Raw genomic sequence first — 20,153 nt, forward strand, 5'->3', positions numbered from 1 at the left:
TACATACCTGTACGTCTTTGGAGTGTGGGAGGAAACCGAAGATCTCGGAGAAAACCCACGCAGGTCACGGGGAGAACGTACAAACTCCGAACAGACGGCGCCCGTAGTCAGGATCGAACCCGAGTCTCCGGCGCTGCATTCGCTGTAAGGCAGCAACTCTACCGCTGCGCCACCGTGCCGCCTAGTGCCTAGTGCATCTCCCTGCCAAGATGGCATTTTACTTAGGCAGATCCTTGCTACGAGATGATGATGATTAGTTATTTCCCCTTTCTCTTTCAAACTAAAGGGTTCCAACCCCAAATGTTGTTTGTTCATTCCATTCCACAGAAGCTGTGTGGCACAGTGGCGCAGTGGTAGCGTCGCTGCCTTACAGTGCCAGACCCTGGTTCGATCCTGACCTCGGGTGCTGCCTCTATAGAGTTTGTACGTTCGCCCTGTGACCATGTGGGTTTTCTCCAGGATCTCTGGTTTCCTCCCACACTGCAAAGATGTACAGCTTTGTAGGTTAATTGGCTTTGGTAAAAATTGTAAATTTATCCCTAGTGTGCAGGTCAGTGTATGTGTGCAGGGTGATCACTGTTCGGCGCGGACTCGGTGGGCTGAAGAGCCTGCTTCCACGCTGTATCTCTAAAGTATAAAGAAGCTGCCTGACCCGCTGAATTTCACCAACAATTTGCTTTTTGCTCAAGATTCCATCATTCGCAGTCTCTTGTGTCACCTCTTCTTGACAATACATCCTATTGTGCTTATTCATCTTAACATTTCTTTTTAAATCGTTGATAGACAAGATTAATTTCTCCCCCATACTTGGCACCATGATGTGGATTAGCCAGCAATAGGCACGCTAGACTCAAGGTTCTGTTCACTGTATCTCTATTAGAATTGCAATCTCTCAAACTCCAGTGTCAACTATAAAACCTAGGACTGCGGAGCATAATCAAGGACAGGTCTAACCTTAGTCATTCCCTCTTCTCCCCTCTCCCATCAGACAAGAGGTATAGAAGTATGAAAACATACACCTCCAGATTCAGTGACTGTTTCTTCCCAGCTATTGTCAGACAACTGATTCTTTCAACAACTGGAGATCAGTTCTGAGCTACTATCTACCTCACTGGAGACCCTAGGACTATCTGTAATCGGACTTTACTGGACTTTATCTAGCACTCAACATTATTCCCTTTATCATATATCTGTACACGGTGGACGGCTCGATTGTAAATATGTAAAGTCTTTCCACTGACTGGTTTGCATGCAACAAGAGCTTTTCACTGTACCTCGGTACACGTGACAATAAACTAAATTAAACCACACCGTGCTGATGCAGTGATTGAGTTTTCCTTTGCTTTGGTGATGAAAAGGTGCAGAGTATGAGCAGTTGGTAGGTTTAAGGGGAATAATTCTTTATTGAATGTGCTAAATTTGTATTGGATAAAATAGCAACTTCGAACACAGCAGTGTTACAACCTGAACACCTCAAAATAAATTAGTGTCAGTAACAGTGTGAACATGCGATACAACAAAAATACGAAATGTACTGAACAGGTTTTTTTGTATCATGTGAAGATTGATTTATTTGGCTAATTTTCCTTGATGTATGTTAATCTTTCATTACTATTCCTGTTTCTAAAACAAAACCCTGCATTAAAAAAATGACTTTAAATATTAATACAGAGCTGGAAACAGACAAACAAGTTTGAGTGTGGACAAGAAGCTAATACGATGGCTGATGGGCGAGATCGCCTAACATCCTGCCAGAAAGTAGGGCTTTCTATTACATCTGCAAATAAAAACAGGCAACAAGGGAACCAGATTGTGGATCCGGGTCTGATTTCTACGAGTTAAGCATATAATCTGGACTACACTTATTGAAGCGTTGTTTTGAGATGAATGCTCCACTAAGGATCCCAGCTGCAGGTTCCGAGGGATGTAACAAGCCCATCCAACTAACATTACTTAATAACAGGGATGCTGTGTGAGCCAATGTGTAGGAAAAAAAACTGCAGATGCTGGTTAAAATCGAAGGTAGACACAAAATGCTGGAGTAACTCAGCAGGTCAGGCAGCATCTCTGGAGAGAAGGGATGGGTGACATTTGGGGTCGAGACCCTTCTTCAGTTTGAAGAAGGGTCTCGACCCAAAACGGCACCCATTCCTTCTCTCCAGACATGCTGCCTGACCTGCTGAGTTACTCCAGCATTTTGTGTCTACCTTCGTTCAGTTTGAAGGGTCTCGACCCGAAACGACACCCATTCCTTCTCTCCAGACATGCTGCCTGACCTGCTGAGTTACTCCAGCATTTTGTGTCTACCTTCGTTCAGTTTGAAGAAGGGTCTCGACCCGAAACGACACCCATTCCTTCTCTCCAGACATGCTGCCTGACCCGCTGAGTTACTCCAGCATTTTGTGTCTACCTATGCTGTGTGACCCATTGTGTTGCTCCAGCATTTTGTATCTTTCTTTGGTAAACCAGCATCTACAGTTCCTTATTTCCTCAACACGTTGCAACGTGCAGGTCCTTGCACAGGGAATGCCTTTTGCCACTTGTCCCCAATGTTGGAACACTCACCAAACTCAGAAAATAGTTAAAAACACTCTGGAGCATGGGGGCAATGCAAATAATTCCATAAAATGCAAATCATTTCCTTTTAATTAATATTACATTTTATTTTAATGGGTTCTGGGAAAAGAGAGTAAACAACAGACCAAAATGCTAATGAATACTGCAGAATAGGATATCTTGTCCAAGCTGCCCAAGGATTTGTCAATCATAAGTGATGTAATTCTTACTGGATTTAAAAACAATTCAAAGACAAGTATTAGGAGAAAAAAAACATTACGGTGGCGCAGTGGTAGAGTTGCTACCTTACAGTGCCAGAGACCCAGGTCCGATCCCAACTATGGAGTTTCTCCCCATGACCTGCATTCGTTTTCTCCAGGTGCTCCAGTTTCCTCCCACCCTCCAAAGACATACAGGTTTGTAGGTTAATTGGCTTCGGTAAAATTGAAAATTGTCCCTAGTGGGTGGGTGCAGGATAGTGTATCCAAGCTGTATCTCTAAACTAAACTAAAATTAAGGAAATACAGGTCATAGACTTGTAATTCACACTTACCCCACTGTTACCATGCATTGCTTGAGTCACCCAGCAGTGTCTGACTGTACCAATGTCTAGTTTACTCACAGGCTTCAACAATCTTTTTCTGAAACTAGCCATTTCAAATGATTCATTCAAGGATGGGCATCATGATGTATGGAAGGAAAATTTGAGTAGGTTAGTTAATCTCATACGAAAGTGATTCACCTAAGCAAGACCTCATTTTGTATTTTGCAGTTTAGTCACTGTAGTAATTTTGAAGTGTAGTCACTGTTATATTAAACTAACCAGAACAGCCAATTTGTTCGGAGCAGTATGCTAAAAGCAATACATGTAAAGAGTAGACAATCTGCTTTAGTGATCAAGATAATTACTGCACACTGAAACACCATTCAAAGCACAGATCCAAACTCTTTATCCTTTCCAGTAAATTAAAGTTTAATTAAAGTTGGAACAGTTTCAAGCAGAAAGTGTCATTACCTTTGCTCGGATATGTTGTCTTCCAACAGGTTAGTTACACTATGCATGCTTCCATCAACCTCCGATTCATCGTTTACCACAGATAATTTAGCACTGTCCTTGTCTCCATTTGGCTGCATCGTGTTTTCTATCTTTCCCAGATGGCAACAGATATTCAGTTCTGTTAGTTGCTCTCCTTCCGAGTGTTTTCCTGAGGATTGTGTCAGACACTTGCATTTTGAATTTGTACGCTCCCGCTCGTCGATGGCTCCTTCTCTCTGTGATGCACTCGTGCTCTCATTTTCCACCTTTTCCTGTGAAGCTGATGTACACTTCATTTTATGGGGGCCACATATCTCAGAGTCCCCGGAATCTAAAAAGCCATTGTCAAGTCTACTGTCCTGAGGGGCAGTGCAGTGTGGACAAACACTTACTCCATTTTTCACATCGGTGGTGTTGCTTTGATTTGAAGACTCCTCTGAAGAAAGTTGGCAGCTGCCAGAATCGCAAGCTATTGCATGCTCTGCTTCAGCTGAACAAGATGCGCACTGGGATTTGGGGTTAAAGATAACAGTTGCGGAAATTTTCATTCCGCCAGTCCTATGAGCTATTTTTTCTGCAGTTTCGCTGGGCTGTACATCATCAGTCCCTGCATTCCAACCGTTGAGGTAAGAACTGGGTTCCGCTGAGTCCGCACAATTACAACACATTTCTGGGTTACTTTCCGTTTGGCTGGTTTGCCCTTGCAGAGGTAGTGAATCGTTATTGCTTGGTCTGTGCAGTACCTCTTTTGCATGCACGGTTTCCTCACTGCGATTCTTCCTCGCTTCTTCACCGCAGAGGGGTGACTTGCAAGAATCAACCGTCCCAGCGATCGCTTCTCCAGGCTCAGCAGTTCTGGCCAAGTCCTCGGCTGCTCCGTCCAAATCATCCATGAAAAACACTCGTTCCTCTTCCTCTGCTTCATGCCGTACCCCAGAGAGTTGGAGCAGCTTGGAGTTGACGGAGTCCCCTGGTTTGGAGATGTGTTTCAACACGGGCTTGTGAGCTGGTGACTGGCATACACTTGGTGGGGAGAGGAGACACGACATTTCGTCTCCTACCCTGTGGACCATGAGGTTAAGTTGCTCCCGCTCCTCCTCGTCATACTGCATGGAACAAGCAAGTTCAGCTTCCGTATTTTCAGCTTTTACACTAAGTTGATCTTGCGCAGGTTTTTCGGGAACTTCAGGAGGGATGGCAGAGCGGATTTTTGGGTCGACTGTAAATTCGCCTTCCTGGGATATGCAGAGGTTTCGTTCAAGCGTGTGCAGTTCATCTTCTGTTAAGGTCTGCAAGAGGTCCCTAATTAGGGGAGCAAGGGAAAATAGGAATCAAGGAAAAGCAAAACAGCATTAGACAAAGTAAATTACAGGTGTCATAGATAGAGTAATACAGCACCAAAACAGGCACTTCTGCCCAACTTGCCCACGCCGACCAAGATACACCTCCAAGCTAGTCCCACCTGCCCGCTTTTGGCCTAAATTCCTCGATACCTTTCCTATCCTTGCACGTGTCGAATAGCACAATGTCGCAGCGGTAAAGCTGCTGCCTCACAGCGCCAGAGACCTGGGTTCGATCTTAACCATGGGTGCTGTCTGTACGGAGTTTGTATGTTCGTCCAGTGACCATGTGGATTTTGTCCAGGTCCTCCGGTTTCCTCCCATAATCCAAAGGCGTACAGGTTTGTAGGTTAATTGCCTTCATTAAAAACTGTAACTTGTGTGTGTAGGATAGTAATAAGGCACAGGGTGGACTCAGTGGGCCGAAGGGCCAGTTTCAGCGCTGTTTCTCAAAAATGTCTAAAGTTTGTCTAAATGTCTTTAAAATTTTATTATAGCTGCCTCAGCTACCTCTTTTGACAGCTTGTTCCATATACCCACTACCCTCTGAGTGAAAAAGTTGCCCCTCAGGTTCCTGTTAAACCTGTCCTTTGCACCTTAAACATATGTCCTCTGGTTCTTGATTCGCCTACTGTTGATAACATAATTTGCGCACTCACCCTATTTATGCCCCTCATGTAAATAATTAATAGCTTTACCGTAAAACTTAAGTCATAATTGTCAAACTTGTTTGATTTTTTGGGGTATTTTTTTATTCCTCTCAGGAAGCTGAAGTTTATTATCAGGTCACCTTAGTTGGACTCATTAGATCACACTGCTGACTCGTTAGTGGGAGAGCAATGCTGCTTCACCTAACTCAGAGGAAGTAGTTGAAGTCGGTACAATAACATTGAAAAGACATTTAGACAGATGGATAGGAAAGGTTTAGAGGGATATGCAGGCAAATGGGACTAGTTTTGATGGTCAATATGGACGAGTTGGACCAGAGTCTTTTCCTGTGCTGTATCACTCCAAACCAATATATCTCAAAACTAAAAAAGCATATCAGGCTGAGCTTTACAAAGAGCACTGAACCTTTGATTGGCCATAATAAGATGTAGCTGCTGTGAAATGAAGCGCTGTGGAAGTCTATTGCGTGATAGTTAATAAAGGAATAGCATTCCCAGACTTGCTGAGAAGCTGCTGAAACTGGAGCTTAACACTACCCTGTGTGCCTGGGCTTTCTCATCGCCAGGCTCCAAGTGGTCAAGATGGGGAGACATACATCTAACCCCCTCACCCTGAACACAGGATCCCCCCAGGGTTGCGTCCTTAGCACCCTACTGTGTGGCCAGGTTCAGCTCCAACTCCATCATCAAGTTTGCTGATGACACTGGTGGTGGGCCTGATCTCCGATAACGATGAGAAGGCCTACCGGGAGGAGGTGGCTGATCTGGCACTCTGGTGTCAGGACAGCAGCCTCCTCTTGAATGTCACTAAAACTAAGGAGCTGATGGTGGACTTTAGAAGGGCTCAACATCCAAGGACGTACACGCCACTGGAGATAAGTGGGATTACTGTGGATAGGGTGAGCAGCTTTAAATACCTGGGAGTCCACATCACAGAGGATCTGACATGGACAACACATATTGCCACACTGGCGAGTAAAGCAAGGCAGTGCCTTTACCACCTCAGACAGCTGAGGAAATTCAGAGTCTCTCTGAGGATCCTTCAGTGCTTCTACTCTGGGGCTGCAGAAAGCATCTTTTCCGGCAACATCTTAATCTGGTTTGGGAACAGCTCTGCCCAGGACAGGAAGGCTCTGCGCACTTTGGGAACTACACTCGCCCCCCTGCAGGACCTATACATCAGGAGGTGCAGATCCAGAGCCAGCAACATTATGGGGGACCCCTACCACCCGAGCAACGGACTGTTCCAGCTGCTATATTCAGGCAAACGCCTCCGCTGTCATGCTGCAAAAACAGGGAGGATGAGACGGAGTTTCTTCCCACAGGCCATCAGGACTGTTAACTCTTATATCACATGGGACTAATTTAATATATTAATTTATTTTTTTGTGTTGTATCTTTTTTTCTTTCTTTTTCTATTCTGTTTTGTAGTTTTAGCACAATCTGCAGGCTTTGCCACTTTCATTTCACTGCACATCTTGTATGAGTATGTGACAAATAAAGTAGACTTGACTTGACTTGACTTAAAGCATTACACCCTGAACAAGATACATACTTAGACTCATCCAGTTTGGTGATTTCTTGATTAAGAAACAACAACAACAACAGAACAAACATCTACCACTCACAACTATATTTAATTGAGATTGCAAGTTTCAAAAGCAGCATGTTTTTAATGACTCATGGGAACCATCATGAGCAGTTTTGACCTATTCCTCTTGGCTACCAGGCCATCAAGCTGGGAAGATTGCTATTTTGAGAATACAACTGTGTTGCTGTAGTGGTTATAACAATAAAGAAAGCACTGCACTTCACGGGGGCCCTGGGGAACAAATGGTAAACCGAACAGGGAAGTCCAGATTAAAACAGATGCGTGAAAAAGAGGTGTTGATGGGACAGTGGGAGCTATCAACGTGAAGAAATTAATTAACAAAGAAATGCAGGTCTACAGGGTGTTGAATTCTCCAATGTTACGTAACTAACATTGAATTCTTCAATTGTAAGTAACTAAACAATAACACCACCTTCCTTTTTCCCTGCCTCTCCATTCCCTGTTCCTCACCTGGATGCGAATCAATCTCACCCCTTCTTAATAATAATAATAATAATAATAATAATAATAATATTCATTTATTGTAATTGCAACGAGTACAACGAAATTAAAAAATAGCCAATCCTGACGGTGCGTAAAAACATATATGCAATAAATGCAAAACAAATAAATACAATTATATTAAGTACAAAAGTTTTAACAGTGTTGCCTAGTGCAGAAGGTAGTGTTCAGTTCTCGTATGGCCCTGGGGTAAAAACTGTTCTTAAGTCTGTTTGTTCGGGATTTGATCGACCTGAAACGTCGACCAGAGGGCAGATGAACAAACAGACGGTGGCCGGGGTGGGATGGATCTTTTATTATTTTGCCTGCTCTACTGAGGCAGCGTAGGCTGAACAGGTGCTCCAGGGAGGGCAGTGAGCAGCCGATGATCTTCTGGGCTGTCGTGATGACCCTCTGAAGGGCCTTCCTGTCCTTTTCTGAGCAGCTGGCATACCATGTGGTTATACAGTATGCCAGCACACTCTCGATGGAGCAGCGATAGAAGGACATCATGAGCTTCTCCTGCAGGTTGGTTTTCCTGAGGATCCTCAGGAAGTGGAGTCTCTGCTGTGCCTTCTTCACTGTGGTGATGGTGTTGGTAGACCAGGTAAGATCCTCTGCGATGTGCGTACCCAGGAACCTGAAAGCGGGTACCCTTTCCACACAGACCCCATTGATGTAGAGTGGGTCGTATTCTGCACTGGTTTTCCTGAAGTCTATTATAAGTTCCTTTGTTTTGGAGGAGTTCAGGACAAGATTGTTCACTGAACACCATGCTGCCAGCCTTTGGATTTCATCCCTGTAGGCTGTCTCATCTCCTCCTGAGATGAGTCCAACCACAGTCGTGTCATCCGCGAACTTGATGATGGTGTTGGTGGGATGGGTGGGGGCGCAGTCGTGAGTGTAGAGGGAGTAAAGGATGGGGCTCAACACACAGCCCTGTGGTGAGCCGGTGCTCAGTGTAATGGTGGAGGAGAGGTGAGGGCCTATTTTGACGGTCTGGGGGGCGGTTGGTCAGGAAGTCCTTGATCCATTGGCAGATGGTTTGGGAAAATCCAAGGTCAGAAAGTTTGGTGACCAGTCTGCTCGGGATGACCGTGTTAAAGGCAGAGCTGAAGTCGCGGAAGAGCATCCTCACATAGCTCCCCTGGTGTTCAAGGTGGGTCAGTGCAGTGTGAAGAGCAGTGTCGATGGCATCCCCTGTAGACCTATTTGCTCTGTAGGCAAACTGGTATGGGTCGAAGGTGGGTGGGAGGCTGGCTTTGATGTGCTGCAGGACCAGTCTCTCGAAGCACTTTGTGATGACCGGTGTGAGTGCTACCGGACGGTAGTCGTTAAGGCCGCTGATGACAGACTTTTTCGGCAGTGGGATGATTGTGGCGGACTTCAGGCAGGGAGGGATGGTGGATTTTAAAAGGAACAGGTTGAAGATTTTTGTGAAGACCTCAGATAATTGGTCTGCACATTCCCTCAGCACTCTGCCCGTCACACCATCGGGGCCTGCAGCTTTCCTGGGATTCACTGCTCTGAGCACGCGCTTAACATCATACTCCTGCACAGTGAAGGTGTTGCTGTCAGGTGCTGGAGAAGGTGTTATGTCGCCACTGCAGCTTTCACCTCGAAACGAGCAAAGAAACAGTTAAGTTCCTCTGCCAGCGAGGCGTCGCCGTCGGCAGTCGTGCGGTTGCTGGTCTTGTAGTTGGTGATGTGCTGGATGCCTTGCCATACCCGCCGTGGGTCATTGTTGGTAAAGTGGTCCTCAATCTTCCTCTTGTAGGACGCTTTGGCATCCTTGATGCCTCTCTTCAGGTTGGTTCTAGCAGCACTGTATAGAGCTCTATCACTAGACCTGAAGGCGGTGTTACGAGACCTGACATCCTTTGTCATCCAGGGCTTCTGATTGGGATACAACCGGATACGTTTGTCGACGGTGACATTGTCAACACAGTTTTGGATGTAGCAGAGTACAGTTGATGTATACTCCTCCAAGTCCTGATCCTCAAAAATATCCCAGTTGGTCCTTTCGAAGCAATCCTGCAGCTGCGAGGAAGCTCCTTCAGGTCATGTCTTAACAGTCTTTATGGTGACCACAGTCTTTCTTGTCCCACCCCTTCCCCTTCCATGTATATCCCTTCCTCTGTGACTCCATAATTTATGCATCTTCTCTTCTTATCTCACAGCGTTTTATCTTCGTCCAATCTCTGACCTTTGTCCACCCATATTATATTATAATTATATTTAATTATATTATAATTATATTAAACTAATTATATTCAAGTTACTATTTTTCTCTTTTGACTTTAGAAACATAGCATGGAAACAAGCCCTATTGCCACCGAGTCCGTGCCAGCCAGTGATCACCCCGTACACTAGCATTATCCTTCCTACACACAAGCAACTATATACAATTTGATCAAAACCAATTAACCTACACATCTAATAATAATAATAATAATATATTTATTTTATATAGCGCCTTATCACATGCTCAAAGCGCTTTACAAATACAATTAACATAGAAACAAACAGACAAACTATCCTGACGGAAAAGCGGCGAATACTCAACGCCAGCGTCCTCTCACGTCAGGGTCCGGCAGTAGACATCAAAAAGCACAAGACACACAGATACAATTTTTTACACAAAACAGCCATCACAGTGATTGCTCTAGGCACACCCTCACTGTGATGGAAGGCAAAGTCTTATCTCCTCCTCATTCTTCTCCCGTGGCGCCACGAGGCGATCGAGGCTCCCAACCCCTTGAAGCCCCCACCGGGCGATGGAAAGTCCCAGGGCCGAGCCGAGCAGGCCGATGAAAGTCCTGAGCCCCCACCGGGCGATGGAAAGTGCTACGGCCAGGCCATGCAGGGCGATGAAGGGCCTGCGAGCGGGGCAATCAAACCTCGCGCTTCGGGGCGGTCGAAGCTGCTACGGCTGGAGCTCCCAAAGCCGGTCGCCAGCCAGGGACCTGCGAGCTCCCGATGTTGCGGTCTGCAGGGCCCACGGCCGAGGCCTCCGAGATGGTAAGTCCAGGCCCTGCGACCGGAGTCTTTGAGGTCGATCCCAGCTGGAGGCCGCCGACTCCACGATGTTAGGCCGTAGCGCGAACGGAGATACGACACGGTAAAGGTCGCATCTCCGTTGAGGAGGAGATTTAAAAAAAGGTTTCCCCAACCCCCCCACCACCCCCCTACATACACAGAGCCAAAAATAAAACAAAACGTACATTTAACATCGACAATGACAAAAAAACACCAAAAAAACGGAGAGACTGCCGGTGAGCCGCAGCTGCAGAACACAGCCACGCCCCTTTTTTTTCGCCTTTGGGATGTAGGAGGAAATTGGAGCACCAAGAGAAAACCCACGGGGTCACAGGGAGAACGTGCAAACTCCGTACAGACAGCACTTGCAGTCAGGATCGAACCCGGGTCTTTGGCGCTGTAAGGTAGCAACTCTACTGCTCCGCCACTGTGCCGCCCGCTAATCTGCACCAGACCGCCTGAAATTGCCGAGAGTTTTAGATGTTGCCCAGTCCATCACACGGACCAGACTTTCCACCGTTGACTCCATCCACACATCACACTGCCTTGGAAAAGCTGCCAACATAATCAAAGACGTCCCTCTCTGGTCATTCCATCTTTTTCTTGCTCCTGGTAGAAATTATAGAAGCTTGAAAGCATGCACCACCAGACTCAGGAACAGCGCCCCAACTGTTATTGGACTTCTGAACAATCCTTTCATAAGCTAGGGTACTGTTTGATTCACCTCTACCACTATGTAATACACCAAACATTTTGTTGTTGTTTATTATTGTTTTTATAAAGTAATATGTTTTCAGATCTGTTGTGCTACTGCAAGTAAGAATTTCATTGTTCCATTTTGGGACATATGACAATAAAACACTTGACCTCATTGTGGACTTTGAACTCTGTCTATGGAACTGATATGCAACAATGCTGAGAACAGTATTCTGCACTCTATATCTTCCCCTTTGCTCTATCTATTGTATTGTAGTTTAACTTAATTATATTTATGTATAATATTATCTGATCTGATTGGATAGCATGCAAAAGAACCCTTTTCACATGTCAATAATAAAACTAAATCAAAACTTGTCTGCTATTTCAGTTACTTCCTCAAAAATTAAATGTATTCATCAGGCATAAATTACTATTAATAATACACTTTGTGAGGATTAATTTCTGCAAATTCTCAATCAGTATGCCTTTGATTCTGAATTCCAACAAGTCAAATTTCTATTCTGATTCAGGTCGTTTAATCAATAAGCCAATCTTTATAAAAGATTTCTAATGCTGGAGCAATTGAACTCTCCATGTAGATGATAGATTAATAGAAGTATAATTTCATACTATATCTCATCTTAAATAATCGCAATTGGAAAAATAAATCAAATGTAAATAAATCTGGTGAGCTAATCGAGAGATAATAGTTGAACCTTGGCTGTCTCCTTATATACTTTTACATAGTTGAAATTGAGGTCTTGGGAGTTGGTCCATAGTAGGATTTAGTTACCCTAAACATGCATTTGTTAACTTAAGTGAATTATTTTTCTTGACTTGTTATTGATATTCAGGGATGTTTGTTGTTTTCTCCTCTTCATTATTCAGCTATTCTGCAATTTCATTTCCGTGTGTGTTATGAGGATGGCACAGTGGCGCTGCAGTAGAGCTACTGCTTTACAGCACCAGAGACCCAGATTCAATTCAGACAACAGGTGTTGTCTATACGAGGTTTGTACATTCTCCCTATAACAATGTGGGTTTCCTGGGGCTGCTCTGGTTTCCTCCCACATCCCATGGACATACAGGTTTTTATTAATTTGCTTTGGTAAGAATGTAAATTGGCCCTAGTGTGCAGGGTAGTGTGAGTGTACAGGGTGATCGCTGGTCGGTGCGGAATCGATGGACCAAAGGGCCTGTTTCTCTAAAGTCTAAAGTAGAGTCTTAAGCTGCTTCCAAACCGAGCTGTGATGCAACCCGACAGTGTGCTTTCTGTGGTGCATCCTCAGAAGTTTGTAAGAGTCATTAGAGACATGCCGAATTTCCTCAAGGGTGTGCCCACTAGGCGATTTTTTTGGCGACTGCCGGAGACTGACAAAGTCGTAGCAGATTGCCAAAATTTTCTTTTACCCGACGACAATGACCATGACAATGCCGAGTCGGGTCGAGATTACACCGTCTTCGGAAACATCGTGAAATTCCCACGCTGTCAATGCTTCTCCGGCGTCCTCATTTTCGCTGAAATCACTGACAAGTCGGTAAGTACTTGAGAGTTTTGAACTATGACATCTTGTATGGGTTACTTAAAAACCAAGCTTCACTGTAACAAGGCATAAACTGGATTTACTTCCAGTTTACTAATAGCTGTATTAAAAAAAATTTTTTTTTAAGTGGTTCAGTGGATTTTTGAGAAAAGTGTGTGTATGCATTCTTTGAAAATGTACGGGAGATGCATATCTGGTTTCTGGGTTGCATATCTGGGTTGGGAGCCCACTTTAAATGTAATGGCTGATGGCCATAAACATCCGAAAATTCCCACGCTTATCTGACCGTCAAACTGTCGCCTCTAATCTACCTGTCAAATGTCCTGACGGTAATTAAATTGGTTAAACACAAGCATTTTATGGTATTTTGAAATGACTTTACTTATTTTAATATTATGTGCTTCTAAATGCATCTAAGATAACCTAGCAAACCTGGGGACAGCATGCGACAGCGCCCGCAATAAGCCACGATACCTGGCAACAAGCCAGCTGTCGCCGAGAAATTTCACTCCGGATGATTTCTCAGTGACGCGCTGAGATCCACTACGATTCTTGGAAGACTCCTCACGATCATGCCCGCGACACCCGGTGAACTGTTCCAGATAAGTGCACAGTATTCCAAAACACTCCTGATACGTGCCTTGTGAATGGTGTAAAAACTTGCTTATGGTGGACATTCGACAGAATATCCAATCTTTGACATAGTCTTGTAGTCGCAGCATTTACGTGGCCAATCTAGTTGAGTTTCTAGTCAATGGTCATCCACCTGGTCATTGTAATACCACTGAATGTTGTGGATATCTGGGTGGCACAGTGATGCAGTTAATAGAGCTGTTGCCTCACAGTGCCAGAAACCCTGGTTCGGTCCAGACCTCGGGTACTGTCTGTGTGGAGTTTGTACATTCTTCCTGTGACCTCATGGGTTTCCTCCGGGTGCTCCAATATCCTCCCACATCCCAAAGGCATGTTTGTGGCTTAATTGGCTTTCATAAATTGCCCCTGGTGTGTAGGGAGAGGTTTTGAAAGTGGGATAACATAGAACGAGTTTTTTTAAAAAAAGGGTGATTGATAACCAGCATGGACTCAGTGGGCCGAAGGATCTGTCTCCGCCCTGTAACTTTAAATAAATTCAACCAATCAATTTAGATACTCTTGTTGAAAGTGGTCATTGCTCACTCAGTATCAGCCCATGCCCATATATCGTCTGGGTGTTGCTTATTACAGATATGGACTGCATTTGTTGAGGAGCTGCAATCATTAGTGGACATCCCCTCATTGGACTTGAGAAGTTGCTGAGTGGTTTACCTCAAACACTGCCTCGGGGAACTGTGTAGCGATGCTTCAGACAGCCACTGCAAATACGGCCAAGTTTTGGAGCATTTTCCAATTTTGATTTTGCCAAAACAATTGACTACATCCTCAATCAAATGCTGCCTTGTTGTCAAGATTGGTCACTCACACCTCCCCTTCGAGAAATCTGTCCACAGTGTGCAGATATATAATGAAGGGAATAACGTTTAGTGCAAGATAAAGTCCAGTCAAGTCCGAGTAAAGATAGTCCAAGGGTCTCCACTGAGGTAGACAGAAGTTCAAGACTGCTCTCTAGTTGCCTTATAACAGCTGGGAAGAAACTGTTCCTGAATCTGGAGGTGTACTTTTTCACACTTCTGTACCTCTTGCCTGATGGGAGAGGTGAGAAGAGGGAGTGACAAGGGTGAGACTCATCCTCGAGTATGCTGGTGGCCTTGCCAAGGCAGCGTGAAGTGTAAATGGAGTCAATGGAGTTGGTTTATCACTTGTTATTGTATTTATGTTACATTTATCATTACTGTATGTGCGTTCATAAGATCATAAGTGATAGAAGCAGAATTAAGCCATTCGGCCCATCGGCTGATCTATCTCCCCTCCTAACCCCATCCTCCTGCCTTCTCCCTATAACCTCTGACACCTGTACTAATCAAGAACATGTTCATGTGAACAAGGAATTTCAGTGCACCCTGGGGTATATGACAATAAAATAATCTATATATCTGAATCTGGGAAAGGCTCAAGCGGCATTCAATTTATCTTAATTACTCAAGCATGATACAGAATGACAAATTTATAAGTTGCTAGCAAAACACTTCGGAAAGGGATGGCTCATGATTTCCTGATGTGCCATCTCATGCAAAGCTATCACCCAACTTTGTATAAACTGACTAACGAAAATCAACAAGAAGACACTGACACAATACGTCTTCTGGGGGGAAAAAAACTATTGTGATCAAAATCTCCACTAATGGAGATGGAATTAGCCTGAGAGTAAAACATTTTAATAAACTGTCATTGAAAGTGATTTTCAATTGGCAGTTGGGATGTAGAACATCGGGGGGGAAAACCACGATAAAAATACTGGTTTAAATGGCTTATTGGTACTCCAGTTTAAACTATCCAGTGCACAAAAGCAAAAGGAGACTGGGAAGATTACAAGTATAGGCACAACAGCACCCTGAGTGATGAAGAATGTACAACAGTGCAGCACAGGAACAGGCCCTTCACCCCACGATTTCAGTGCTGAAGATGCCAAGACCAACTCTTACCTGCCTTCACAGTTGTGTTGGAAAATAACTGCAGGTGCTGATACAAATTGAAGGTATCACAAAATGCAGGAGTAACTCAGAAGGGTCAGGCAGCATCTCAGGGGAGAAGGAATCTTCAGACTGAGGAAGGGTTTCGACCCGAAGCGTCACCCATTCCTTCTCTCCTGAGATGCTGCCTGACCCACTGAGTTTCTCCAGCATTTTGTGATGCCTTCACAGTTCATATCTCTCCATTCCCTGCATATCCGTCTGCCTATCCAAAAGCCCCTTAATTGTCACTATTGTATCTGCCTTAACCACCGACCCAGGTGAAGCTTTCCAGGCACTCATCACTCTCTGTGTAAAAATAAATTGACCTACACGTCTCATTTAAACTTTGCCCCTCTCACCTTAAAGCTATGCCATTTAGCATTTGATTTTTCCGCGATGGAAAAAGATAAGTTATATTGAAGAACGTTGAAATTGATGGCTCTACATTATAGATTACCAAGGCATCCCGGGAGACATTGTTGATTAAGTCAGCAAGTAGACAACTTATAGAAAGCTGGGTCATGGTATGTGTCATGTTGGCTGTCAACATTCACAGTAAATATAAGGAGCAGCATTACAACCTTGCAATACCATCCTCTTCTAAAAAAAATCATCCAATGGCCCCTGCTAAGAACATGCTGATATCAGACAAAACCATTTTTGTTACCTTTATTCGAGAAAATGAGCAGGGAAATGCCAGGCAATGAGTCTCATATGAGTGAGAAGGGAGTTACTGAAAGAAATTCTGGGGATATAGATCAATCTCTGCTTGGGAAGGCTTAGGATGGATGGCTTAGGATGGTTTTCTTAGACAAGAGACTTCGTGACCAATATGATTTTTTTTTTCTCAAAACAGTAACAAAATACATTAATGAGTACAAGGACATCAGTAAAGCCTTTGACAAACAAGTGCTTGAGTAACTCAGCGGGACAGGCAGCATCTCTGGAGAACATGGACAGATGATGTTTTGAAGGGTCCTGACCTGAAAGATCACCTATCCATGTTCTCCAGAGGTGCTGCCTCACCTGCTGAGTTACTCCAGCACTCTGCTAGCAGGCTGATCCAATGAGTAGTTAGTTTAGGTTTATTATTGTTACGTGTACAATCTATACAATCAGATCATACACACACACATAATATATATATATGCACGTGCGAGTGTATTATCAAATCAAATTCAAGAACGATAGAGCAAAGGGGAAGATACAGTGCAGAATATAGTTCTCAGCATCATAGAGCACCTGTTCCTTAGACAAAGTCCACTGTCGGCAATGAGGTTGACGTGAATCAGACAGTACCCTAGTTTATGGAAGAACCATTCAGAAGCCTGATAATGGAGGGCAAGAAGCTGTTCCTGAGTCTGGTGGTGTGTGCTTTCAAGCTTCTGTACCTTCTGTCAAACGAGAGCGGCGAGATGAAGGAAATCTTCCCAAAATAAATACATCACTTCCCACTTGAGACGGTTAATAAAACCAGACGTGACGAACAGTAGGGCCCCAGTGAGCATTGAGAAACAAAGGAACTTGATCTACAACATCAAACATTCCAGAAAGTGGCAGCACAGGTAGAAAAAGTGGTGAAGAAATTGAAAAAGAAAATTCCACCTGTTATTCTCTGCCCACCTTACCACCAGTAAAATAGGAGCAGGTGTAACGTAGAATATTTGAGCAGGGAAGCTTTGGTCCAAGTAATGAAGGCAAATGGAGGTAAACTAGCTTAGATGGGGCACCTTGGTCTGCATGGATGAGCCAGGCTGAAGGGCCTGTTTCCATGCTCTACGATTCTGAGAAGTATGCAGAATTTATTCCCCACTTTATCTGCCTGCGCTGCTACCTTCAGGGATATTTGGACTCTTACATCAAGGGGCATCACCACGTTTGGCACAATACGAGGTTGGTGAAGCAGCTGCGATGCTGGCACAAGGTATACGGTTCTAGGGAATCCCTGCAACAATATCCCAGGGCTGAAATCATCGTCTTCCAACAACCACTACCATCTTCCTTTGAGACTCAATCTGTGAAATACATACCCCTTAAGACCACTGACAGGGCTCTTCAATGCAGTTGACAATACATCATGAAGAAGAAATGAAAGGGTTTAACCCACCTTATTTTTTGCAGCAAAGTGCGAAATGGTCGAAATAGATCGGACATATCCTCTGGCTTACGTTCCAAGTTCAAAGGCCCCTCAGGAAACACCAATAAACCACTTTTAAAAATATTTTGGGGGAGAAAAGGGATGATTGTTAGTATTTAAAAGGTCACAGTGTTCTTTGGTCACCAATTTTGTACTAGTGTACAAGTTAATTCAATAAAATTAAATTTCCTGGAGCTAAGGGCAACGCATTCAGTTGAAAGTAAATAATAAATACTGAACAAACTGGTTATTATGCAACCAAATTAGCACAAGAATACTGCGGCATTGTGTTTTATTTGTGCTAATTCTTCAGGTGGCAGAAGATCTTCAAATAGTTGAAGAGCCATGCTTGCAAATCTACACACAGCAATGTTCAGATTAATATAAAATGCTTACGTGGCTAATACATTTTCCCCCTACTGTCAACGAAATTCCTTTTGCATTTTGATAGAGGCATAAAAATCTAAATTTTGCCCGCACATTTCTAGGTCGCATTCCTACACTTTATCTGGTGAAAACATTTCATGCACAGATGTTTAGTAGATGTTGGCAAAGCTCCATGTACTCATCAGCATTACTGCTTAAGGGATTGGAGCTGTTTGTTATCTACTATTTTGTTATTGGGCATGCTGAACTGAATTCTTCCAGCTTAACTGCAAGCCGAACCACTTCACACTCTTTTCACTCTGTCTGTACTTTATGGATATATAATCCAACAAAGGTGGCGATCGGGGAAATTATTCATGCATCTTGAGAACTGCTGTTCTTTAACCCTTGTACATGAATTAGCAGATTAATTTTGGTTTTACATCTTTGCTTTTCCAATCATCTCTCCTCAAGTTTCAAGAAAATGAATCCCGTATATTAATGCAGGGCAGAGGCACCATCCGGGCCATCAGTGAAGCATCCAAGCAATCAGCGTTTACAGAATATTTGTCCAGCTGAGCCTGACCCTATCCCCAGTTAATGTCAGAAGGGCCAATAAACATTTATCATGTGCAGACTCTCACAATCCCAGGCACGCTGTGGTTTAACTGCATATGACACCAAGGGCATTCTCGGCTGTAAGGAGTCATCTCAACTTAAGAAGAATCCTGACCTGATTTAATGACTCACTGAACGTTAAGTTGGTTGAAGCTGTCAGCTTCCTCCTCCCTATTATGTGAAGCCTCCCCGCATTGCTATCAAGTGTCCGAAATAAGGTCCTGGCGGTCAAAGCATCACATTTAATTTAGTATAGTTTAGTTTAGAGATGCAGAGCGGAAACAGGCCCTTCGGCCCGCCGAGTACGCATTGACTAGCGATCCCCGCACATTAACACTACCCTACGCACACTAGGGACAATTTTACATTTGCACCAAGCCAATTAACCTAGGAACCTGGACGTCTTTGGAGCATGGGGGGAAACCGAAGATCTCGGAGAAAACCCACACGGGTCACGGGGAGAACGTACAAACTCCGTACAGACAGCACCCATAGTCAGGATCAAATCCAGGTCTCTGGGGCTGTAAGGTAGTAGCTCTACTGCTGCGCCACCGTGCCGCCCTAATGCGGAGATGAACCTTGGAACTAACACACACTTGCTAAACACCAATCAACTCTGTCAACGTTGTTCCAGACTTTCCAAACATGACTAGCCAGGGCATGGTTCAATGATTTTCAGATTGTACAACTGATAATGGAAGTGCATAATACAGAAGATAGTCTTCACCACATCAAAAATTGCAGCAGGATTTCTTCAGCATGCTTACTGTGCAATCATCACAAAACCAATCCACTTGGGAATTGATTAAATCTAAACCAAATGTCAGTGTTCTTTTAGAAAATATTAGCTATACTGGCTGCTCCAATGGAATCAGAAGTAAAATGAACTTGATTAACGACACGCCAGATATAAATAGGTCTTAATGCTCCCTGCATCATAAATGAGTTCAAACACTGCCAGCTGGGTATGTGTTAAGGATCTTTCACTGAATGGAATCCATGATAATCAGTGCTTTAGTTCTGTGCCTAATGAAATCAGAACTTGGCTATAATAAGAGGCAATCACTGCTCAACACAAACAAAGTGCGTATCATATCACATGCATGCTGATTCATGCCTTTTTAAAAAAATGCAGCAATGCAAAACATAACCCTTCATTTTTAAAGGGAACCGGATTGCAAGCAGTGGAACAGACAGACCATACAGTATCACACACACAATTTGGTAATCTGCTGGAATAAATCTGAAACAAACCCAAGCATGCGAGGCATTTTACAAGAGTAACTAAGAATGGGGTTAAAGGGGAAGAGAGTACAGGAAAAGTTACGAAAGACACCCAAATTAATGGGACGGAAAGTTCAAGAAGGGATAAGAGAGTAAGGTCAGGTGAAATAGGAACCGGTGTGAGAGGGGAGGTGATTACCGAATTAAAAGTGTTATATATGAATG

General features: G+C 43.9%; 1 protein-coding gene across 5 annotated transcripts in view; it reads right to left on the reverse strand.

Moving 5' to 3' along the window:
- The window catches only part of zfyve28 (zinc finger, FYVE domain containing 28), a 145,821-nt gene that overhangs the window by 43,069 nt on the left and 82,599 nt on the right, over nt 1-20,153 (reverse strand). For all 5 annotated transcript variants that reach the window (XM_078431843.1, XM_078431833.1, XM_078431850.1 and 2 more), the window contains exons 7-8: nt 17,691-17,792; nt 3,572-4,894 (exon numbers count right to left, since the gene is read on the reverse strand). In XM_078431843.1, coding sequence (XP_078287969.1) covers nt 3,572-4,894; nt 17,691-17,792 — 1,425 coding nt within the window. The remainder of the gene's footprint in view (nt 1-3,571; nt 4,895-17,690; nt 17,793-20,153) is intronic.

This window comes from Rhinoraja longicauda, chromosome 3, assembly GCF_053455715.1.
Source record: "Rhinoraja longicauda isolate Sanriku21f chromosome 3, sRhiLon1.1, whole genome shotgun sequence".
Taxonomy (NCBI): Eukaryota; Metazoa; Chordata; class Chondrichthyes; order Rajiformes; family Arhynchobatidae; genus Rhinoraja; species Rhinoraja longicauda.